Raw genomic sequence first — 25,180 nt, forward strand, 5'->3', positions numbered from 1 at the left:
CCGTGGATGGAGTGGGACACAAAGAGTTTGTGATGAGTAACAGTAGAAACTGGAGGTGTGTTATTTATTTATGTCTTACATAAGAAAACTGAGCTTGCTGTAATCTGTTCTGAAAGCGTTAATATATCATTGCAAATTCTTATTTTGAGGGCCGCATTTTTATTAATTTAAAATTTCCGCCAGTGCTTGTTTGCTGGCAATCAGTGGATGTCATGGCCAGGCTAGACCTACCTAAACGCAAACGTTATTATTTTAACCATGCAAACGGGTATAGAGAGCAATGTCTCACAGGAGGTTAGAAGAGCATTCTGTGAAATCAGGCTGAAAAAAAAAGTGAGTTTTTTAAAGACATTTTTGTTTACTGGGGGAAAAAAAGGTTTCCTTATGGTTTGAATGCAGGTTCTGCCTCCAGAATGGATGCTCATGTGGGTCCTTTGATGCCGACGCAAGTCACCCGGGTAACTGCTGTGTCTGCACCGGCGGTGACGTTCATGGCAACCAATTTGGTGGATCAGACATTACCAGGTCTGTTTATGTTTCTATATACCGATTATATCACTGAAGTATACGTTGTGTATTTGCATGCCTCCAACCAAGCCATCCTTTCCATAACGCATGGAAGTGGGGGACCCTTGTAAAATCGGCTCAAATTTTATGACATTTGCTTTAGCTAATTACGAGCGTGTTCAGAGTGTTTCAGATCCTGTGTACTCGGTCTGGCAACTGGCAGCAGCTTTGCATTTGATGACACAAAAGGCAAGTTTCTGAAACGTCCTTGGGCTTTTCATTTCCCATGCCAGTGGTATTCAGCAGCATTACAGTGATAATGTGGTTATCTTTTGGATAGTTGCTCCATGAAGGCTCTTTGGCTGAAGCCTCCGAGGATGCTTTATGCTGTGCTGTGCGATAAAACTGGTTTATTCACTGTCATGTAAATGTCTGTGTGTTGTCATGAGAGGAGGGGCAGTGCTGTTCCCAACGGCTGGAGGAGGTCTTGTGGCTTGCTTTAGATTCGCACATAGGCGTTGCAAATCACGATCAAAAAGCCATCAGATTTTTATAGGAAATTGCGAACGTCTTTCCTACTAATGCGAAATTCCTCTTACAATACTGTCATCGTGAAGTCATGAGCTCTGTTAATGGAGGTGAGACGCCGTGATGGGGCTGGACGGGTTGTTCTTCTGCCTGACCTGGGTGCACACAGCCATGGAGAAGGGTGCCAGCCAGCCCTTGCCGGCTGTGCGGCACCACGGGGTCCTGAACGCACCTTCCCGGCCATGTTTCATGGAAAAAAAACCCTGGTGTTTATCAGGAATTACTAGGTATCAGTTCAGGCGTGATTTAGCTGATCCTTCACACCTAGGGATTAACACGGTTGTGGAGGTGTTGAAAGGTTGCATACTAGAAATGAATGCACTTGTACTGCGTTTGCTCATGTACAGATTTTTGGTATAGAAGCTCTCACTCGTCCAGCTAAACTGTTTCCTTCGTGGGTACCTCAGGCTCGCCGGCTCTATCCATGGCTAAGATAAAAGTTTCATAAAATACTTTGTGGTCAGCTGTGCTAGGCAAATCCATAAGTGGAGCTGGAGGCTCCCTTTGAAGCAGGTCTGCCTGCTGCTCTACCTGTCTTGAATAATATCCTCTGACTGAATTTATGTTGCTGAGTATTCCAGCTCTGTCTGGAAATTGCTGAAAATTTTATGACACAGACCTTAAAACTGAACGAAAGTTCATACACTTCTCTTTTGACATACTTCAATTTTGAAACCAGACAAGTTTCTTGTGTGGTTTGGTTTGCTTTTGGTAAACACCTACTTCTTTTATCATCTATACAGTTATTGTTCTTGAAGACCTGCACGCTCCTCCTTAAAGTCACCAAGAATTGTATTGACTTGCTTCCTTGTCAGAAGCAAGTGAGACGGAGGAGATATTAAAACTGTTCAAAGACTGCAGGGACAGAAAGATGAAGATCTCTGCAAGGGTCATGCTGATCTACAGCTGGTTGCTTGTTGAAGACTGAAATTGTGTTTTCTAATATATTTCATATCAGATATATTTCTGTTGCGGTTTAACCCCAGCTGGCAATAGAGCTCCACCCCGGTGGGATGGGGGAGAGAATTGGAAGGGTAAAAGTGAGAAAACCCGTGGGTTGAGATAAAGACAGTTTGATAGGGAAAGCAAAAACTGCATGTGCAAGCAAAGCAAACCAAGGGGTTCATTCAGTGCTGCCCTTGGGCAGGCGGGTGCTCAGCCATCTCCAGGAGAGCAGGGCTCCATCACGCCCAACGGTGACTTGGGAAGACAAACGCCATCACTACGAACGTCCCCGCCTTCCTTCTTCTTCCCCCAGCTCTATGTGCTGAGCATGACGCCGTACGGTATGGAACATCCCTTGTTGGGATATAGCCCAGCTGGGCTCAGCTGTCCCGGCCGTGTCCCCTCCCAGCTCCTTGTGCCCCCCGCCTGCTCGCTGCTGGGGTGGGGTGAGGAGCAGAAAGGTCCTTGACTCCGTGTCAGCACTGCTCAGCAATAGCTAAAACATCACCGTGCTACCAACACGGCTTCCAGCACAAATTCAAAACATAGCCCTGTACCAGCTGCTACGGAGAAAATTAACTCTGTCTGAGAGAAAACCAGAAAACCATTACAAAACTCCAGAAAAATAAAGGGGCGATTGGGAAGACGTTGCTGCAGAAGGGAAAAAAGCACTGCTCAAGGAGACTTGTTCTAAGAGGGGAGACGGAGTGTTCGGCAGGGCACGGCGAAACTGGTCAAAGCAGAAGACAGACACGAATTGGAGGGTGAAATGCAGCATGCAGGCAGGAGCAGGCGCAGGATCGGTTTCCCTGAAGCAGTGATGATGGGTGAAGGTGGGATCCCCGCCCGCCGAGGGGGCGTGGGCCTGGCTGACGCAGCCGGCACTGGAATCCCACACTTGGCTTGGGCAAGAACCAACAGAGGAGGAATTGTGAATCAGTCAGATACGTTTTAGGAAAATCTCAAAAAACAAAAGCAATAAGGTTGTAGGGAGAAACAGAACTGACCTGCAGAGATACTGGTGGGATAATAAAAACTGAGTGTTTAGATGCGTGCACTTGAAGTAAATCCGGTTCTCGGAAACACTTAGCATCAAAATTTTAAACTTCTTTTGAGATTAATGGAGGTTTGGCCTCTAAATACCTTTGACAACCAAATTTTTCTTCACTCTTGTCCATAGATTCTTGTGGCATGAGTCAATCTTCCCTCTTCCTCTCCTTCTCTAATTCTGCTTTTAATAATATGTTTATGATCATACACCTACATCCTCTGCAATATACCCAAGATAGTTTTGCTACTTCACCTTTACTTTTCATACCGTGAATTATTCATGTCTCTCTACCTGCCGTGGAGCCTCAGAGAAGTCTCTTTAATCAGATATCTTTATCCTCCCGTCTCCAGCGCATCCTTCGGCAGCGTTACAGCAAGCGCGGGAACACATCATTAGTAATTATGCTGCTAAGTTTAGGGGGAAAAAAAAAAAAAAAAGGTGCGTGATTATGTTGGAAATATGTCGCGGTAGCTTAATTGTCAGGCTGCAGTTTAGTTTATGCACTTAAGTTAAGGAGCGGTGGTGGCGGGGTGGAGGCTGATTAGTGGGAGAAGAGTAGACCTGAGCAAAGCCGCGTGCCCATTGCCAGCGGAGGGTGAACACGCGTCTTGCTGGCTGGCCTTTCCCAGCCTGTGCAGGGGAGAAGAAATCTTTAATGATCTAAGGAGCCCTAGCCACGGTCCGCTTGACGTCCTCCTCGGAAAGCAGAGCGGGTCAGCAGCGCGGGCTCCCCGCAGCCCTCCTGCCGCCTCCGCCCTTGCAGCTCCACCGCCGCGCTTTTCGGGAGCTCGGCGTCCCTCCGTAGCACAGCGAGCCTGAGCCCGGGGAGCGCTCCCTGCCCCCAGGTGGGCTGGGGACTCCTGAGCTCCAGGGGGGAAACGCAACCTTCAATTGTTCTTCTCTTGGCATCATACTTAGGGAAAACGGTCGCAAGGTTCAACTACGGATATAAAAATAAATGACTCCTGACGTGCACAACGAGTTTCAGGACTTTCTTCTGTTATTTTATTTTTTTTATTTCCATCTTATTTTATATGTGCTGACTGTCCAAGATTTTGGGGAAGTGTATTTCACTAATGAACCGCGTGCTGCAGAAGTTGACCGACGTGTGCTGCGCCGGTGATGCTCTATTTCGAGCAAAAGCCGCAGCACCCAAGCCCCTCCCTGGGGCTTCAGCTTTCCAGTCCAGATGCTGCGAAGGAGCTTGTCAAAGGAGGAAGAAAAAAAAGAGAGGTTGCCTCGGGCGTTGGCAGCGCCGAGTGTCTCCGCACCGAAGATGTGTAAGGTTCACACAGGAGCGAGAGCGGCTGCCCGTGCACGAGAGCCTCCCGGCTGGCGCCGCACCGGTACCGCCGTGCTCCGTGCTTCAAGCCAATCTTCAGTTACTAAAAAGCAGGGTAAGAGCAGCGGCGACAAAAGCGATTACGCCGTATGTCGTACCTTCCTTTGCGTCGAACCGGAGCTCCCGGAGCTGTGCGAGGGTGCTTTAGTTCCTCTCTCCTATTTCATTTCTTCAGCGTCGGCGGTGGGAAACTCCTCTGCTGAATTTCACTTGTGCAACAGTTTGTTTAAATCTGCCAGTTGACATTTATGTCTTTGTATTAATGCTTGTCAGGATTAATTAAAAGTTGACATCAGCTAGGTAAATGTGTTCTCTTGTTCCTCGTGCACGTGTGCATATGCATATACATGAGTGAAAGATCTTGGCTACTTCTTAAACCAATATGATAATGAAGACTATAAAAGAATTAGAATTGTAGTAATAATAAAAATCCTTTTTTTATAGGATTAGAGAAATAGTTAAAAAGAGAAAGAAGCAGAGCTGGAAGAGGGGTTGATGTGATTTCCCTATTAAAAGGAAAAATAAATCTCAGGTCTGTTAAGCACCGTTTCCCAAGCGTGTTGCTCCATGTCCAGCTGCTCCGTGTTCGAGTGACAGAATCTGAACAGCAATTTGTTTGTGGCCGTTTCATCAGCAGCTAATTGGCCTTCCGGAGGTGTTGCTTCAGGGACTATTTCATGGCAAGAGCAGAAGAATCGAGAGCTCAGGAATGCCGAGACGTACCGCACCGCTCAGCAGCGTTGCCCTCAAAGGCTCCCAGGGCATGGTCAGCCGCGGTGCCCTGAGCCCAGCGCCAGCTGTGTTTCTGCAGGACATGGCCAGATCCAGCTGTGTTTCTGCAGGACATGGCCAGTGCCAGCTGCGTTTCTGCAAAACATGGCCAGCCCAGCTGCGTTTCTGCAAAACGTGGCCAGCACCAGCTGTGTTTCTGCAGGATGTGGCCAGCGCCAGCTGAGTTTCTGCAAAACCCATCCCAAACCTGTTCCAGCTACCTTTAAATTGCTGCAAAGTCAGTGACTGGCAAAGGAACGTTTGCTGCAGAGGGGGATGTCTCAAGGTTCCTTTCATCCTCTACAAAGACGTTTCCAGAAGGCACGCTAATATTTTGGTTTCAAAGCCTTGCCAGAAAGGAGGGAGGCTGTACAGGACACACTGTGCCTGCCGTGCCACGCAGGGCAGTGCCAAGGGCTGGCTCGTAGCGTGCCATGGGAGCGCAGGACAAGCACCAAGGGTATCCCAGGGGAGCAGCAGTGGGAGGGTCGGAGTGATGGGAAAACGCAGGGCAAGGTAATGAAATGACCTCCATGAAACAGTTGAGAAGCTGCACGTCGTCTTTCTTCTGCCATGTTTTAGAGCTGGGGAATATAATAGCAGAGTTAAATTTAAGTGAGGTGCTCTGTGCCTCCAGATCTGAGAGAGCAGTGACTGCAAGAAGCATCCCCGGTGCTCGGCTGTGCTTTCGCTGCATTTGCTTTCCTCACACGGGGCTTTGTCGTGGCTGCTGCCCCTGTTTGCCAGCACCAGCAGCCGCCTCCTGCCTTTCCAAGCGCTCGCGTGTGGCGATGTGTTATTGTTGGGATATAGTCCACGGTGAAGCAGAGTCCAATGGCTGAGACTCCGGCCTTTTCCTCGGTGTAGTTCCTGTTACATGTATGCCTGGTCTGTAGTCTGAGTAATTTTAATTGGGAGACCTTACCGCTCTGCAGCTCCTGACAGGAGGGGGCAGGGAGGGGGTGTTGGGCTCTTCTCCCAAGTAACCAGTGATAGGAGGAGAGGAAATGGGCTCAAGCTGTGCCAGGGGAGGTTTAGGTTGGAAATTAGGAAAAATTTCTTTACAGAAAGGGTGGTCAAGAATTGGAACAGGCTGCCCAGAGAGGTGGGGGAGTCCCCATCCCTGGAGGGGTTCAAAAAACGGGCAGAGGTGGCACTTGGGGACATGGTTTAGTGGGCATGGGGGTGTTGGGTTGATGGTTGGGCTGATGATCTTAGAGGTCCTTTCCAGCCTTAGTGATTCTAATCTATTCTATTCTAAAATGAATTGAATGGTATTTTGACGTGTGAATCTGCTACATGATGTGCAGTCCTGGAAAAGCAGTGCTTGCAAACAGTTTCTTGAAGCTACTACACCGCAATTTTAGTCCAGGTGGCAGACAGAAGGTGCTCCGTGGCTCTTGAGAAGGATAAGGGCTGAGGTACGTCGTGGCTTGTCCTTGTCGTAGCACTCTCACTACTGGTAGTATTACCCTGTATTTGCAGCCTGTCGTTGCACTGGAGCTCTCCCGGGAGCCCGTGCCGGCCGTGCACGGTGGCTGGGTGCAGGGTGGGTGTCTGCAAAGCCGGGCAGGGGGCTGGGGGTGCAGAGCCGTGCACGCACGCGTGCCGGCAGGGATGGATGGTTGTGGTCCCCATTCCCAAATGGTCTGAGCCTCCTTTGGCAATGTAACTGCTGTGCTGGAACTCTTCAGGCACGTAGGCGTGGCAATGCTTGATTACGATTATATATCGCTCATCCAGTTTTTATCATGATTGAGTTAAGCGACAAAAAATGATGATGTTTCAACTCCGCCTAAAATTTTGCAGGCTTTAGGGTAGAAATCCAAGTGCTGTGGCATGGGGTCATTGCTGTCCCTGCTCTGTTCCACCTGAGCAAAGGCGATGGCCGTGGTTGGGAGGAGCGAGAGGGAGGGGGCTGTATATGCTTTCCCTGGGACTGCTGAACGTACACAGAATAGATGCACCTTGTCCTCCCTGCTGCGGCGGGATGGGCCAGGTGACTCGAGAGCATCCTTGCTCAAACTCCCAAATAGGTGTTTTAAGAATAGTGGAAGGACAAGACGACAAAAAAAAAAAAAAAAAAAAAAATCCCAGATTAAAAAAAATGATGACTTTCTTAGTATTTCTTACTGTGAAAACTACTTTTTTGTGATTGTTAGGTCTGCGTCTCATACCTGCTGCCTTTTTGCCTGTCCTTGCTGCCTATTACAGCCTCTCTTACGGAGGCGTACCCATTTTGTAGCCAGTAGAAGCACTTTCTTGTGTTCAGCGTTTCGAGGATGGAGGCAGCTGTTTGTAAAGGAGAGGAACGCGTTCTTACAGCTGCTTGCAGTGGAAATGCAATTAAACGCTCATCGGCGGTTGCCGCAGAGGTTAACCAGAGCGCACCAATATCTCCTGGCTGGGAGGAGAGGGGCTGGCCAGCCCTCAGCCCCTTGGGGGGAGGCTGCTGCTGCGGGGGGGCGGCCGTGCCCCCGGGGAAAAGGGGATGTGCCCGTGGAAAAAAAGTTTTGGGTTCAGGGAAAGCAGGAGAAAAAGCTCCGTGCAATAAAAGCCTCACTCTAAAGTATATGAATGTGTCCCATTAAAATGCAGCATGATGCCTAGAAGGGCGATACGGTCCTCAGCACACACGTATGCGTGTAAATACGGGGCTGAGTGAGGAGGAGGAGGTGAGGAGAGGAGGCTCAGAGCCGCAGGGAGAGGTTGGTTTGTTCTTCGCCAGTTTTGGCTTGTTGGGAATGTACTTACTGCACATTAAAAAGAAATCCTTTCCCCTCACAGATAATGGCAAAGAATCGAGTAGATCCTCCTGCCCACCGACCTTGATTTTACATGCGGAGAGGAAGAGTACCCCTGTGGAGAGCGATGGTGATAAGGTCTGCCTTGGAGTTTCTTCTTTTAAAAACCTCTTTAAACTATTGAACTGCACAAATGTCCTGGTTCAGCCCCAGCCCCAGCTCAGCACCACGCGGCCATCGCTCACTGCCCTGCCCCGATGGGATGGGGGAGAGAATCGGAGGAGTGAGAGTGAGAAACACTCCTGGGCTGAGATAAGAACAGTTTAATAATTGAAATAAAGTAAAATAGTAATGATAATAATAACAATATAATAATGATAATAACAATAATAATATACAGAGCAAGTGCTGCCCAATGCAGTTGCTCCCCACCCGCCGACCGATGCCCAGCCAGTTCCCAGCAGCGATCGCTGCTCCCCGGCCAACCCCCCCAGTTTCTATACTGCCCATGACGCCAGATGGGATGGAATGGCCCTTGGGGCAGTTGGGGTCAGCTCTCCTGGCTGTGCCCCCTCCCAGCTCCTTGTGCCCCTGGCAGAGCAGGGGAAGCTGGAAAGTCCTTGCCTGGCATAAGCAGCGCTGAGCAACAACTAAACCATCAGCGTGTTATCAGCGTTATTCTCCTCCTAAATCCAAACCACAGCACTGTGCCTGCTCCTGGGAAGAAAATTAACTCTATCCCAGCCCAAACCAGGACATTCTGTCTTCGGGAAGTCCCAGGAAAACTGCTGGAAGCGAGCAGCCAGTGACGGCAGCGAGGGTGCGGAGCTCTGCAGAGCAGCCTGTGCTCCCCGGGCTCGCTCAGCTGCTCCCGTTGCACCCGTGCCCGTGGTTCCCTTCGGTCACACGCTGGAGCTGGTACGAGCATTTTCTTGCCACGTGTGCCACCCGCACCCCTTCCCTGGCCGTTTCCCCACCGCTCTGCTGCGTGCCCTGCTGCTTTGTGCACAGACCCGGGGCGGGAGCACCCTCCTGCCTGCCCCTGCCCTCGTCCGGACGGGCGTCACTCCCCGCGCTTCGCTTCTGACGGGGCGGCTTTCCTTGCTATTGCAATACACAGAGTTAGACCTGCTGTCCCACGCGAGCGACTGGCCTGGACAAAAGCATATCTACTGGTTTTTCATTTGTATTACCATAAGCGGGGCGATGTTTTCATTATTTCCCGTTTATCTGGGCTGTTGTCAAGGTGGCCGGTTGTTCATAGAGCTGCTCGTGGAATAATGGCAATCGGGGTGATCCGCTCCAAGGTAAAGGGAGTGCTTTGTGTAGCAGTAACAGTCCTCTGCCTCGGCTTTGTTTGTTGACTAATCTCTATCTGTCTTTCAAGGATCATTCTTTTAACCTAGTAAATGAGGATGACAGCACATCAAACGGCAGCAAGCCCGTGGCATCCACTCCAGTGCCAGGATCACCATGGTAAGCAAATGCAATCGGACCTGCTAGAAGCCATTCGTCGGCGCCGTTTCCCTTGCCAAGCGTGCATTAGTGGTCTGGTACGCGGGGGAAACGCGCTACCCTGGGTGTTAAGTAGCGATGCTGGGTTCCTGTTCCAGCTTCCGCTGGAGCTTTTCCTCATTAATTACGTACTTAAGGAAAATGCGGGGAGGCAGCCGCAAAGACGGCGTGAGCCAGCTCCCCGGGCTGTGCGAGGTAAGGGCAGCGTGCTGCGGAGCTCCGGCTCAGCCAGGGACCGGCTCTGGCAGAAGGCGACTGCGGGTTTCTCTGTTTTTGTGGGCATGCGTTGCCGCTGGCCGGCTGTGAGCCAGGCCGTGCTCAGCCGTGCTCCTTGGGCTCTGCCTCACCGCGTCTCGCACGTGCCGAGGATCCAGCTTGGATGGTGCTTGGATGGATCAAAGGGGAAATACAAGGTCTGTGAGAAATGTTCTTGCTTTTTAGGGCCAGGTCCTCTTTCTCTCCCCATTATTTCATTGGCAGTGGATGACTCTTACTGTCTTGCAAGCTCAGTGTTGATTTCAGGTTGTATCAGTGAAAATAGGTTGTGTCTCATGACCTGGGTTTCCTGACCACGTTCCCATTCAGGTAACTCCACGTTGGGTAACTAAAGCTCTTGTGTCATTTTTAAATAGATAAAAACTTTCCCCACTTTCTGTCCTGAATGGTTGACTAGAAGGATTTTTTTACCTCCTTTACCCGTATGCATTGTGATGCTGGATGAATAGAATCATGGAATCAGTTAGGTCGGAAAAGACCTTTAAGATCATCCAGTCCAACCATTAACCTAACACTACCAAGTCCACCACTAAACCAATTAACAATCAGGTTATAGTCAGTGGCTGACATCTGTGGGATCTTTGGCTAAGGCACTCCATGTAGATATGGGCCATTATTTATTACTATTATATTGTGCCATTTTGCAAACCAGTAAGCACAGTCCGATGTCCCACTTAATATCATAAATGTGTAACTTAGGCCAATCATTTCTCACAGCACCCCCTCTTCTCCAGCAGCGTCTGCTGAGGGGTGAATGGGCAGCCCGTGCCTCCACCGAAGCACACCACTCTCAGGTCCAAACCTGTGATATTTTAATGTCTAAGGAGAAACCTTACATTTTTGGTTTTCCAGGGGACTGTTCAGTGACCCAGTGAGTACTCTGGGTGTGAGAAAAAGCATCCAAATCTGGTCCGTGGGAGCAGAGGAATGGGGCATAGTCCTCATGCTGACAGTTGTCCCATGTTCCGAGGTGACAATGTCTTGTATGCCCGTGGCTCGTGGTGGAACATGGAGCATGCCTGTAGAGCGCTTCAATCACAATTTACAATTTTTTCTGGTAGGCTGAAACTAGGTGTTGCGACACCAATTCAACAAATCCTGAATTTACTTCCATCACTCCCCACCCGTAGGTTGTCTCCCTGCTTCTGCAGGACCCGTGGTGGATGTGACATCACCAAGCACCTGTTAGAAGTAGCTAGACCATAACTTTTAATGGCAGAAAAATTTTCAGGAACGTTACTGAAACTTACCTACCTTATGAAATAAAATCAAATACTAATATCATCATCTTGTGCCCTTACTCATACTTTAAATTACAATTTTCTAAAGGGAAACTTGAACATAACAATATCTGCATTTCCAGTTTATGCTCTGTGACTGAAACAAAATACCATGCGTCCCCTGGGGATAATTGAAACCGTCATTACACCAAAGAGGAACAGGTGACATGTTGCATGGGGAAAGGGACATTAATTTTACATTAAATGTCAAATTATATTAGTCATGGAAAAGTGAAGAGGTGTCACATGGGACCCCGGAGTTTCTAACCTGGGGTGATGCCACGCAAGACCTGCTGGTACTCAGTGATTAACGAGCACCATCAGCATCTGCGTGCATGGCCAGAGGAGCAGTGGGCGCAGCCGCGGACCAGCAGAGACAAAACACACATTTCCAAACCCACTGGTTATAATCACTCTCAAATAATGGCTTCGACAGTCACCTGTGCATGTGGAAGCATTGCAGATCCCGCACAAGATACTGGTTTGAAGTTTACCATCATAGAATCATAGAATCGTTGAGGTTGGAAAAGCCCTTTAAGATCACCCAGTCCAACCATTAACCTACACTACCAAGTCCACACTAAACCAGTCAAGGGTAGACCAGACTGAACCATGTCCCCAAGTGCCACCTCTGCCCGTTTTTTGAACACTTCCAGGGATGGGGACTCCCCCACCTCTCTGGGCAGCCTGTTCCAATGCTTGACCACCCTTTCCGTGAAGAAATTTTTCCTAATTTCCAACCTAAACCTCCCCTGGCGCAGCTTAAGCCCATTTCCTCTCGCCCTATCGCTAACTACGTGGGAGAAGAGACCAACACCCACCTCACTACTACCTCCTTTCAGGCAGTTGTAGAGAGCGATCAGGTCTCCCCTCAGCCTCCTCTTCTCCAGGCTGAACACCCCCAGCTCCCTCAGCCGCTCCTCATAAGGCCTGTTCTCTAGATTTGCAGCTAATTCCCCAAATGGTTCAAATTCTGCAGTGTGCTCACTTGCCAATGGAAGAACTTACAGCAAGGGGCATTTCAAAGCAGGCATTTACTCCTGGGCAGGATTAGGCCAGTGTCCTGACCGTAATTCAGATATTTAATAAAAGGATAACAATAACCCATTTATATTAATCAGCTAAGTCTGTCCTCTTCACCTAAATGGCAGGAATTTTTTCCCTTCCTTCCTTCTGGGACAACTGTGGTATTTATGGGAGCCTTGGTTTGGAAGTGTTCCTGCAGAAGCCCCTCCTGGAGTGCTCTGCGGAAGAGGCTCGGGGCTGGTGGGTCAGTGTTTCTGGGAGAGCAGAGGTTCCCATAGCTCCAAGGCACAAAGTGAGAAGTCATAACTACACCTAATCATTGCCTGACGGAGGATTACAGCATCCGTCTTGTGAGGCTGTTTTGCGATCCAAAGCGTTTGCGCATTAAAGCAAAGAGAAACTTATTAAAATATTTGTCATGTCCGTGTCACTGCATTCAGGATGCCAAAGCTTCCATGGGGTGTAAGTGTGACTGAAGTCAACGGCTGGGTTTGTACAACCAATTTGTGCCCCTGTTCATTGGGAGAACAATTAACTCTGCTGAATATAATTAGCGTGATGCTCGGGCTCGGTAACGCACTTACACCGAACTGCTCCCGGCACCCTGCAGCTCCCTCCCCGGTTTCTTACGGAGGTTGTTATGTATTTTTCATTACATGTTTGGGCGAGATCAATGGTGATGTCTTACCAGTGGTACACAGAGTATGTTGGATTATCTTATTACAGTACTCTGCAGTGATGGAGCATTTTTCATATTTGCAGTCTTTTACCCAGACCAGACCTTTTTTAAAACCATTTATTGTTCCCTGCTTTTAATAAGTTAAGCAGCAGAGCTTCTAATGATAAGATTTATGCTTCAGAGAGACCAACATTTTCCCATTGTAAGTGTACATGTGTGTGTGAGGAAGTCAGAGCGTGTATATGATGGTTTTTAGTTTTCATTACCATTCAGAAAGTGCGGGCTTGAGGTTGATATTGTGTTTGTTTGTTTACATATAGATTTAGTGAAGTACGACTTGAGGTTTTTGAATGTCTATTAAGCATGGTGCGATACTTATTTTCATATTATTTTAGCTGATTTAAAATGAATGTCAGGACAAAAAGTCGAACTGCTGTCATGCGTATTTTAACTGACCAAGTCAAGAAACTGTGGTTTGTACCGCAGCGACTTGGTCGCATTTTTCAAATTCGAAATGGAGGCCATCAGAATCAACCTAAACCTTTGTGGCAGGCTTCTGCGGTGGCTGGTCATATCCGTCCAGCGCAGAGCGCAGTGGGAGCCGGCTGGGATGCCATGGGGATGCCATGAGGTTGCCATGGGGTTGCCACAGGGATGCTATGGGGCTGCCACGGGGCTGCCCACGGTGATGCCATGGGGCTGCCACGGTGATGCCATGGGGATGCCGTGCTGCCGGGCTTCTGCAGCTTGCTGCGCTCAGCCATGGCTTTAGAACATGGAATGTACTTGGCTATGGCTTCTCTTGCTGTGAGCACCGCGGCGTTCTTCCTCGCCTGGTTCTTTTTCCCTTCTGTGATGGAACATTTCACCTACTGCTTTTTTTGGGGGTGTTTAGACCATTTCTATGACATTTTATTGATATGGAGAGAGTTTCTCTACCCAAGGTGGCTGGTAGGGCTGCCAGTTTGAGAGTAGTCTCACCCAGGCACTGGAAATGGAGATGCAATAAGCCAGCTGTGGGTTAATTTCTTGTTTGTGGGTGTATTTGACGTTATCTAAGCATAGTTTATCACTTGGAATAGGTGTGTAGTCTGGACTGGAGATGACCGGGTCTTCTTCTTCAACCCTACAATGCAGTTGTCAGTCTGGGAGAAGCCGGTGGACCTGAAGCACCGCGGCGACATAAACCGGATCATCGAGGATCCTCCTCACAAGCGCAAGCTGGAGGCTGCAGCAAGTAACTAAAGCCCTGTGATTATTTGCCTCTATTTAAACTCAAATGTCAAATGGAACTTGGTCGCTAAGTATGTTCAGTCAAAGCTTGATAACCGTAATTAGAAGGGTTTTCCTTTTGAGATTTCATATAAAGTATTGTGTTAAAATTGATGTTTATTGCAAAATCTTTCTTTTTGCTAAAATGCTGGATTGGGGGATAGAACATTCTCGTTATTGGCAATGAAGAAACAGGTGGCTTCTTATATCGGATGACTCTTTGATGTATGAAATACATCTCGGAAGACGCTGTCTTTATGTTTTATGACACTTATTTCCAAGATGTGCATTAGGAACGCATTACCAATGCATTATTCAGCTGCTACACAAAAGCAGACATTCCGTAGCTAATGATTATCCAGCCAAGTTGTAGAGGGGAGAAGGAAATCCCAGTAGTAAATCTCTAATGAGTGCTAAAAGGTTTGGTGGAAACGTGGGTGCTTCCATCTAAACATGACTCTGGCAGTCACCTTAGCACTGGATTCCTGAAGGGGACAGTCGTGGCTAAAGCATAACTGCTGATCTGTGGTAATACAGGTGAAGTGGTTCAAAATATAGTCGAAAAGACACCCTTGGCTTGTCAGTGATCCAAGGTGTTTGCTATCTGGTCCTGCCCAAGACAGCCAGTTTGCGGAGGCAGATTTTCCCAGCCTGACTTTCCCATCCCATGCTCCTCGCCATGCCGTCTTTTTGGTCTGCTTTTTTGGTCTTTTTTGTTCAGTCCAGATTTGTCCGCGCTGGTGACCAGGCCAGGAGCAGCCCAGCATAGCCAGTCTCTGCAGCAGTGGCTCCATAGTTTGTTCCACCACATTCCTCTCCAGCGATTTGGTTTCAGCCGTTGATGTTGACTCCCTTTGTTACTGGGAGCTGCACCGTGCAGTGTCAGGGCTCCTTTTATTTCCCAGCGCTTTACATTGCCTTTCATGTGGGACCTGTGTCAGTAAGACCTGCTGTTACTGGGAGGACATCTCGATGCTTGGCAGTCATTTGAAATGCTGCTTGTCTTGGTTAGCTGCTCCTAATTCTTGAATATTCTGCTTTACAGCAGTTTCACTGAAGAGCCTCCCTCAGCTGATGCCTGTTCTTTAGTGTCTAGAAAAATGGAGGGGGAAAAAATGAGACTTTTGTCATTCTTTTGGAGTGTAGTATTTTATAACTAAAAATAAGGTAGCACTGCCAGTCTCGTGAAGTGAGCTGCCTTTTACACTCAGGCCATCGGGGGCTGTAATGCACACTTTGATCCAAGGCAGAGCTCCCAATTAACTCCTGCAAAACGGGCTGTGGGTGTACGTTTGTGGACTCGAAACACTATGTCTGCAGGTAGATAAAAGGGAGTGATAATCAGGCTTTATGTTACCATTATTAGCAGAAGTTTACTGAAGAAAAGCTAGAGAGAGTGGTTTTCTATTAGTGTAGTCCTTATCAACATATAACGTCATCACATTTTTCAATATAAATTTCAATCGTCAGATGCTTGTATATATATCAGTTCTGTATATGGCTTGAATAACTTTAGCTGTATATCTGATAATTCCAAAGCATGTCTGCTGAAGTTCATTTTCAGGAGAAAAATATTGCATACGTTTTTTTATTACAGGTTATATTGAAAGATCAATTAATTACTGACAGGGGGGAATGATGGCCAAAGACAAAACAGAAGGTCGTTGTTCATGGCCTATAATTAATTAATGAGAGGAGCCTAAAGTCATTGTTGATATGTGCCACTTCAAAAATCTGTTTTTGCTGTGTGTTCCATCCTTTTTTATTTATTATCTATAAGTACCACCGAGATTTGATTCATGCACCAGTTTATTTATGACCATGGTTTTCATTGTTGCTAATAGTCTTCATCTGCCTTTGATATAATTGGGACTTGCGATTGCTCAGTATTTCAGGCAGTTAGGTTATAATTAGTATATATTAGCTACTGAGGTGAAAGGAATTATTTGTTACCATTTCTCTTAGCTTGTAATCTCAAGTAAATAAATAACACAAATGAGCTGTGTGTTTGCAACAATGGTTGCCAAATTTATTTAGCTTAGTTGCTGCTGCTGAGTTTTAGTTAGAATTTTTAAATGAAAGACACAAAAAAAATTGGCAAGCATAGTTATTCCTGGGGTGCTATAGGTTATCTGCGCGTTGCCCCGCTGAAAGATCAAATGCATTTATAATTTAGGCATAAATGAAAAATTACTCCTTTATCAATTACTCCGCCTCCACAAAGTATTAGTTCTTAGGGAGATTTATGAAGGTGTCGGCTTTTTACTAATGGTTCCCATTAAGCCATGCCATGGAATCGGGGGGGAGGAGCAGCTCCCCGGGGAGCGCCAGCCCAGCCCCTCCAACGGGGATGTCACCTGGATGGAGGGACCCACACCAGCCAGAAGCAGGGCCAGGACAGAGACGGCGCTTCCAGAACTTTCATACCTTGATCTTAGAATCATAGAATCTAGGCTGGAAAAGACCTTTAAGATCACCCAGTCCAACCATTAACCCAACACTACCAAGTCCACCACTAAACCAATTCAGGGGAGAGTAGCAATTTCATGTTTCCTGGCTTGGTGGCTGGATTATTTTTTAATGCAAGTCAAACTAGGAATCATTAAGGTTGGAAAGGATCTCTGAGATCATCAGCCCAACCATCAACCCAACACCCCCATGCCCACTAAACCATGTCCCAAAGTGCCACCTCTGCCCATTTTTTGAACACTTCCAGGGATGGGGACTCCCCCACCTCTCTGGGCAGCCTGTTCCAGTGCTTGACCACCCTTTCTGTGAAGAAACTTTTCCTAATATCCAACCTAAACCTCCCCTGGCGCAGCTTGAGCCCATTTCCTCTCGTCCTATCGCTAACTACATGGGAGAAGAGCCCAACACCCCCTCCCTGCCCCCTCCTGTCAGGAGCTGCAGAGCGATCAGGTCTCCCCTCAGCCTCCTCTTCTGCAGGCTGAACAAGCCTAAACATCTTCCCAAGCCAGAGCGGTCTGACAGCAGAGTGTAACATCTTCTGGTGACAGCTCTCTCTCTTCTTGTCCCTGACTGTCATTACTCCTCTGTCTCAGTACGGTCACAAACTGATCATAATATCCCTATCTTCCCTCAAAGATTCCTTAAAATGTTTCTGTGTTGTGGTTTAGCCCCAGCCAGCAACCAAGCACCACGCAGCCAACTTGCTCGCTGCCCGCCCGGTGGGACGAGAGAATCAGAAGAGCAAAAGCGAGAAAACTCCTGGGTTGAGATAAGAACAGTTTAAGAATTGAAATATAATAATAATAAATAATAATTTAAAAATTGTAATGAAAAGGACAACAGAGAGAGAGAAACAAAACCCAGGAAAAACAAGTGATGCAATTGCTCCCCACCCGCCGACCGATGCCCAGCCAGTTCCCAGCAGCGATCGCTGCTCCCCGGCCAACCCCCCCAGTTTCCATACTGCCCATGACGCCGGATGGGATGGAATGGCCCTTGGGGCAGTTGGGGTCAGCTCTCCTGGCTGTGCCCCCTCCCAGCTCCTTGTGCCCCTGGCAGAGCAGGGGAAGCTGGAAAGTCCTTGCCTGGCATAAGCAGCGCTGAGCAACAACTAAACCATCAGCGTGTTATCAGCGTTATTCTCCTCCTAAATCCAAACCACAGCACTGTGCCTGCTGCTGGGAAGAAAATTAACTCTATCCCAGCCCAAACCAGGACATTCTGTCTTATTGCAATGGAGAAAAACATTTTTATCTATTCCTATTCCTTCACCCGCTCAAATGGGTTGTCTGGATTTTTACGCTGAGGACATTATTTTTTCAGCTAATTAAAAGAAAACTGAGATTCTGACTACAGAAAATGGCATGTTGATTCATCGTTGTTATGATCCCTATTCAGACCCAGTTATGATTCAGTTTACTCTGTTCCCACAAATATTTTGGGCACTTTAGTATTCAGACAAAAATATGAAGCACGGTGCCTAGAAACAGCATAGGTAAACTCCTAGGCTTATGTGCGCTGCAAGGGTGCTAGGTCTTTTTCCAAACTGCAAATCAGGTTTTTGCACGTGGCCAATGGATTGACAACACTTTAACTCACCTGGTGAATGCTGGTGTTTCCTCTTTGTTCTGGAAAATGAACCGGAATTCATGATGTGGCTGGGATTAGCTGAATGATTTAATTAATCAGCACTAGGCTTAATAGACCATCAGATTGGGGCAGTGCTCCGCTTCATGGTTTCATGGAAAGATTACTGTTAAGTAATATTCTTCCTCAAAGCTTTAAATCAATTATTAGATTTTGTGCTTGGCTGCCTCTTTTCCCTTTCAAAGTCAGTTTATAATCTTGCCAGAGGTCCAGCAGTGCGACGTGATTCAGTACGTTCCTGAGTGAGAGTATAGATACCATTTGTTATGTTTTGCGGAGTTTTCCATTGCACTGAAGTTTTAAGTGATGATGCTGACGCTAATCTTGTCCCATTTATCCAGTATACCCATAGCAGTTAGTCATGCAGGCGAAGCAAGGATTCGGCGTCCCTCCCTCAGGGATGCTGTCATTGCTCTCTGGGAGAACCCGAGGTGTGTCAGGAACCGGTGGATGGAATGGAAACAAACACTGAAATCAGGCTGTAGTATCACATTTCTCTTATCTGAAGGCTATATGGTAACTAATACTCAGTTTTGTAATTGCCCAGTTCACATATTTTTCACAACAAAATTTAAGAATCAAATAGCCTTTTCAGAAATCCGTGAAAGATCTTGTCGTAAGGTAACTTCAAATTCGAGTTCAGCTTCAAGCAGCTGGAGAACTTCACATAATGGTTTGTCATCACCAGTGAGTTTCCTCGTGTCCTGTGGAAATGTCGAACAGGAAAGGCTCGCTGCGTGGGCCAGACTTCTCACCGCTTGCTTGTTTTACAAGAACATCCCATCAGGATTCGTAATGTCTGAGCGTACCGCAACGTCTGTCCTTTAGCCAGCTCTGGAAAGGCTGTCCATGGTGTGTGGCAAACCCAGGAGGTGCCCTGAGGGCATGGCTTCCCTTCCCTTCCCTTCCCTTCCCTTCCCTTCCCTTCCCTTCCCTTCCCTTCCCTTCCCTTCCCTTCCCTTCCCTTCCCTTCCCTTCCCTTCCCTTCCCTTCCCTTCCCTTTTCCCTTTTCCCTTTTCCCTTTTCCCTTTTCCCTTTTCCCTTTTCCCTTTTCCCTTTTCCCTTTTCCCTTTTCCCTTTTCCCTTTTCCCTTTTCCCTTTTCCCTTTTCCCTTTTCCCTTCCCCCTTCCCCCTTCCCCCTTCCCCCTTCCCCCTTCCCCCTTCCCCCTTCCCCCTTCCCCCTTCCCTTCCCCCTTCCCTTCCCCTCTTTGGTAGGAACAGGATGGTGCTTGCCCAGTCAGCACTGAACCTAGAGACATCTTTAACTGCATCTCTCTCTGAAAACACCATCAAGTACTCTGTCATTTCATGTTATTACCTTCAGAATTCATTAAAGCTAAGACCACTGCTGCCTCCGCAGGTTGTTCCACTCCTGATTAATAGCTTTGTAGTATCTCTGTTGAATTACGTTCCACATTCTGAGTTTACAGGTTGTTTTTCCTATCACTTTCTATTTTTAATTGAGTATCCCAAAGAAGAATTTGGCAAGAAGAGGTAATAGTTCCAGTGAATTTATGTATATTTAAAGCATTATTGAATTAGTTTATGTATTCATAATGCTCATATATTGTCAGGAATGTTCAGATCAAACTCTCCTTATTTTGGAATGCCATTCATTTCTCCTTATTATCATTTTAAGTTGTAGTTAGTACAGCGTCCATTTGCACCTGCTGTGTGTTCCCTCCTCACGCAGTCTCTGTTCCTGGTCTTCCCACACCGCAACGTCACAGCTGCTGTTCATTTTTTATCATTCCTTTTGCAGTGATTTAGTGTATGCTGTGCTCATGTACTTAAATAAAAGGTAACATTTACTGAAAGCATACTAATAAACACGTAATTGCCCTACAATAGGGAAATCAAATGAGCTAAGAACAACATTCTTAAATTGAAACTTGAAATAAATGACCAAATTTCTCTTAGCTTCAATGATATGAAGATTGGACGTGGATGAATAACAGGCACTTGAAATTAGTTTATAAATTTCAAAATACCCACTGATCTCTGTGTTCAGTCATTTTCTAGCAGATCTCTTGGAGTTTCATCTGATTTCAGTGAGATTAAACCTCACCATATCAAGTTGTTCCAACTTTTTATCTCCATAACCTAAGCTCACTTTTCTGTTTATTTTTAATTTATTTTTTCATAGTTTCCTAAATAACAGGACGTGTCTTCATTACCAGTCTGATGCAAAAAGGGTGAGGTTTGGTGTTTCTGATATTCCCAAGCTAACCCCATACAGTTGGATTTTTATATTTCTCAATTAATTCATGGTGAACTGTTGAAGAGTCCCTGACACAAACCAAGCACTGGATGGGCATGACTTCTGGTGGTCTGTCCATTTGAATGTTGATGAAAACTGCAGGTTGTATACATGAAAAAAAAAAAAAAAATTAGATTCCAGAAATGAATACCTGTTCCATAAGCTCCACGGTTGTTATGACTGACCGACGATGCAACCTCAGAGCCCTTCAAGGACGAGTGGGCAGGCCAAACCAGGAGCGTAACGTTGCTCTGGAGTTACTCTGCAGCGCCGTGAGCGTGGGGGTTGTTGGTATCTCCATAGGCTTGCCGTACTGGTGGTTGAATTTCTGGAAAAACAACATTATATTTGCTTATATCAGAAAGAGAAATGGGCTGAGGAGGGAAGTTCTGGTGCGAGTTAACACTATTGAATCCTTCAGGCTGCCAGGACTGAAATAATTTTGCAGAAATGTCTTTGTAGTTGTATTTTTAAGGGAAGGGAGGAAGGAGTATCAGGTGAAACAATAACGAGATTTAAATAAAATCATGTCATGAATGAACAATGAACAATTCTGTTCACAACAGGAACAATGAGCAATTTTTCAGAATGAAAATGGTTGGTTTTATTGCTAACTCTTTCATTTGGATGAAGGTGTTTCTAAGGATCGATGAAATATGTGTTATTTTTAAAACACTCTGTGGAGAGTGAAAAACAGTAAATACCTGAGCAGCGGCCAAAGACAAGAAATGAAAGGTTAATCTGAGGAATTTGTATTCCCATTTATCTAGCTCAAATCTAATAACTATTTATTTCTTTTTAGCAGATAAATGTGTTAGTTCTTGTCCAGGGGATGAAAATGATGATCTTAGCATCAAAACTAAGAGAAATAAGTAAGTTCTAAAGTTTACTTACCTATATGTAATGTTGGGAAGCTAACGGCTGGTAGAATTAAGTGCAAAGAGAAACACAATTATTTTCTCCTGTATGGATAACTATACCAATAAATTATGAGAGTCATTCCTAAGGTATCCAATCTCCATCAAACTCCATGATTCTCTAAAATATCTGTTTCCCATGAGCAGCATCTATTTTTGTCTGAGGAACTCTTACGTACTTCAAAATGGTTAAAAAAAAAAAGACTGTATAGATAAGGAGTTATTTCAAAGACATTGGATAAAAGCTTTATCTTCATTGGTGTGAAGCAGGTTTTTTTTCACTGGTGTGGGGTTTCCAGGCTACCAGCTCAGAAATTTCCAGAGGTATTTCTGTTATTGTGCTTTTATCTGACCTTTATTACCATGTGCGCTTCAAATTCTCATGAAGTATCAGGAAAAAACCCCATGTGCCAAATACGCAACTCCCTCACCCTTTGTCAGAACAGCAAGAAAATGAAGTAAACACTTCTAAAAAGTTCCTTGGAGATATTTCATTCTTTTTAACCTTTGGCCAGTAACTGCATCTAGCGTTAGCTGTTCGTGCGGGCTGGCTATGATTAAGATACTGGTTTGGACCATTACAAAAATAAATCTGTAAAATAAATCTGCATAGACAGCATGTTAGATTTTGGAGAGCACTGTGATGGGTAAGCACAACAAATTTCTGTGTTTTCCAAGTGAATACATTGAAGATAATTCTATTCTCTTATCTTGCCATTCTTATCTGACTACATTGGGTGGTTCTTTCGACCTGGTGAAGACTTTCTGTGGATTTGTATTATTATGAAGGAAGAATCAGATACTCTGAGTCCAATAGTCAGACTACTTAAGCATTTAATGCTTGGTATAAAAGAGTATATTTGTATTTTATATATGCTCAATACGTACTTTTACTATTTACATAGTATTTGGTATTTATAAACAGTATAAAAGTTTATATTTACTATAGAAGTATTTAATTATACTTTCATTGACATCAGGGGGTCTAACAATAATGGGCCAGTATTATGACCTGTGCCAGTAAGGTGATTCTTTTCGGTGATTGCTTAAGAAAATGTGAAAACGTCTTTCCATTAATGTACATAAATTGAATTTTACAACTCCAAAAGCTTCTTCATAGTGCTCCAGAAAAATGCACTTATTCAAAGATTACTGCATCAAAGTAGTCTTGGGCTCACTGTGCCGCATGGCGGAAGGTCAGGCAGTGCCTCCTTCACTGTCTGCTTGTGAGTAAGGAATATCGTCTCATCTTCACTGGGTTTCCATGACTTATTCGCTTGAAAGACTAACTTTGGGTGTTTTAGTCTCTTATTTTCTTTACACTCAGAGGGACATTGCTGAAATTATGAGACCCAAATACGGACTGTCTTTTTATATATTTGCAGAATTTATTGTTTATTGTTTTTATTTACTTGCAGAAATACTTTTTCATATACTTATTTTTTCCCCAAAGCAAATAAGTAAATACAGTTGAAGCTGGGCAAGCTCAGCCCATTGCAGAGCTGCTGCATGACTCTCCTGCCGTAACGCATTGAAGCATCCTTCCTGTGGTATATATTTATAGATGCATAGGTGCATACATATACATATATAAGCATAAATCAAGCAGCCGTCCGGCTAGAAGTGCGATCATGTCAGAAATCCCGTGGCATGGTGGCAAGCACCTCCGATTGCCAGCGATGCCTGCTGCAGCGCGGGCAGCGACACAGCGCTGGGGCGTCCGCCGGCGCTGCAAAGGCATCTCGCGTGGAGGACAGCGTCTGTGGGATGGGAAGGCATCCTTTGGGTCTTGAGAAGGTCATTTGAGCCATAAGCGACACGAGCTACTCGCAGCTGTGACCTTATGCCACGGAAGTTAAATAGCACGTGATAATGAACGTATATCGCCTGCTGTTTGTGTCACCACTTGTCTTTATATTACGCTGTATTTATGTGGGGCATAGCGAATAATACAGCTTTTATCGTACTTGAGATTTGTGGCCAGATATTCACTGCGAGGATATTTAAAGCTCTGAGAACCCTATCATAAGTTCTATCTTTAACTTTAAAATAAATCTTATTTGCTGTATTTGGGCATCTAGTCCTATGAAAGTCAAGGGCAACATTCACATAATAAACAATTAAGATTTGGCTTGACAACACAGCATCTTCTCAGACTTCGTTGTGATGATCCCAATTCCCCAGAAGTTTGACCTGTCACCAAAAAGCCATAAAGCGTTTATTCTTCTGTCAGCAGAAAATGCATCCCCAAACTACTACATGATTTCTACAGCCGTTTTGAATTTTAAATCCTCTTTTATAACTTGTGAATATTTCCCGACATTTTGCTTTGTACCCTAAAACAGCGGCAGAACGTAGAGGTTCAGGGATGGACCTTTAAAATACCGACCTTTTCCTGAAGAAATGCGGTCCAAGTGCGTGTTTCGATGTGTTAATATTAGGCTACGGCTAATGGTTCATGCCATAAAAAAGTAAAATGTTGTAGGATTTTCATTTCAGACTAGAATTTACTTATCCTCAGGATGAAAACGATGAATCTCAAACTCCCGCCGTACTAAGACTTTTCGTTACGGTGGTCGAGGCATCCCGCGGCAGACTGTGCGGTGCCGTCCCAGCTGCCTGGCCACCGCCGCCGGCAGCCTCCCACCTCCGCAGGCGAGGCGCGGGAGAGGCTGGCTGCACAGCAGGCAAAATCGCCGCTGCCATCGCTGGTTGGAACTGGTGTCATTGTTTCGAAGTGCCGCGGGTCTCGCTTGCCTCCATCTGCGCGTGTCTGAATTAGCCGAAAGCAGAAGTGGTTTAAAAACTGCAGCCTGTAATCCCTTGTAAGAAAAGCAGCCGAGTTGCTCCGTGCCATAAGCACCAAAAGGAGAATTCTCAAGCTGTGGAGTCTGCTAACGTGCTGGTTAAGCTCCGAGTTTTGGATAAGAGGATACACGTCACCAGCTTTTCATCTTCCAAGTTGCACACACAAGGTCCAAATCTGACTTTCCGTTCCCTCTGCTTTGTTTTACCTGGGAATGGACAAAATGCTGCTCACTCCGGACTGAATCCAGAGGTGAAAAGAGATTTGTCTTTGCAGAAAACTAAACAAATTTTAATTTTGGTGCCGGACAGGCTGCAAAACTCTTTATATTGCTGTCATATCCGCATTAATAATTGCATATGAAGACAGCGGATGTTTTCCTACATTTAACACTGTTGGGAAATAGGGAGCACCGTCACCCCGCCGTACCGTGATGCTCTGAGCATCGCACCCCTGCAGCTGCCCGGGCTGCTGGGCTGGCCGCTCGCAGCGGGGCCGGGAGTCCCTGCGGCCAGCCCTGCGTTGGGTGTGCACGGCCAGCCCTGCAGCGTGCGGGCAGGCTGCGTTGGGTGTGCACGGCCAGCCCTGCAGCGTGTGGGCAGGCTGCGTTGGGTGTGCACGGCCAGCCCTGCAGCGTGCAGCAGGCTGCGTTGGGTGTGCACGGCCAGCCCTGCAGCGTGCAGCAGGCTGCGTTGGGTGTGCACGGCCAGCCCTGCAGCGTGCAGCAGGCTGCGTTGGGTGTGCACGGCCAGCCCTGCAGCGTGCAGCAGGCTGCGTTGGGTGTGCACGGCCAGCCCTGCAGCGTGCAGCAGGCTGCGGTGGCTGGGCACGCTGCGCGCCCGCCGCAGGCAGTGCTCAGCCTGCACGGAGCTCCGCTGCAAGCAAAAGGCAGGTTTGTAGCTGGGCGTGCGCAGCCCTGAGCCTGACATCTGCAGCGGAACGGGAAATTGAACCCCGTTTTGACCCCCACACAGCCATTATCCACTTGTTTTTGCAATATCAACATTTTTTCTTGGTTAAGTATAAGTAGAAAAGGAGGTGCTACGTGCTGTCAGGGTTTGTTTTTAAATATGCTGTATTCCCTA

The 25,180-nt window shown here is 46.5% G+C and overlaps 1 protein-coding gene across 1 annotated transcript in view; it reads left to right on the forward strand.

Moving 5' to 3' along the window:
• Positions 1 to 25,180, forward strand: part of TCERG1L (transcription elongation regulator 1 like) — a 102,407-nt gene that overhangs the window by 62,972 nt on the left and 14,255 nt on the right. Inside the window, exons 5-9 of the mRNA XM_075717914.1 lie at positions 400 to 525; positions 7,992 to 8,086; positions 9,336 to 9,424; positions 13,807 to 13,961; positions 21,175 to 21,244. Of these exons, the coding sequence (XP_075574029.1) occupies positions 400 to 525; positions 7,992 to 8,086; positions 9,336 to 9,424; positions 13,807 to 13,961; positions 21,175 to 21,244 (535 nt within the window). The remainder of the gene's footprint in view (positions 1 to 399; positions 526 to 7,991; positions 8,087 to 9,335; positions 9,425 to 13,806; positions 13,962 to 21,174; positions 21,245 to 25,180) is intronic.

Source organism: Pelecanus crispus, chromosome 10 (assembly GCF_030463565.1).
Source record: "Pelecanus crispus isolate bPelCri1 chromosome 10, bPelCri1.pri, whole genome shotgun sequence".
NCBI lineage: Eukaryota > Metazoa > Chordata > Aves > Pelecaniformes > Pelecanidae > Pelecanus > Pelecanus crispus.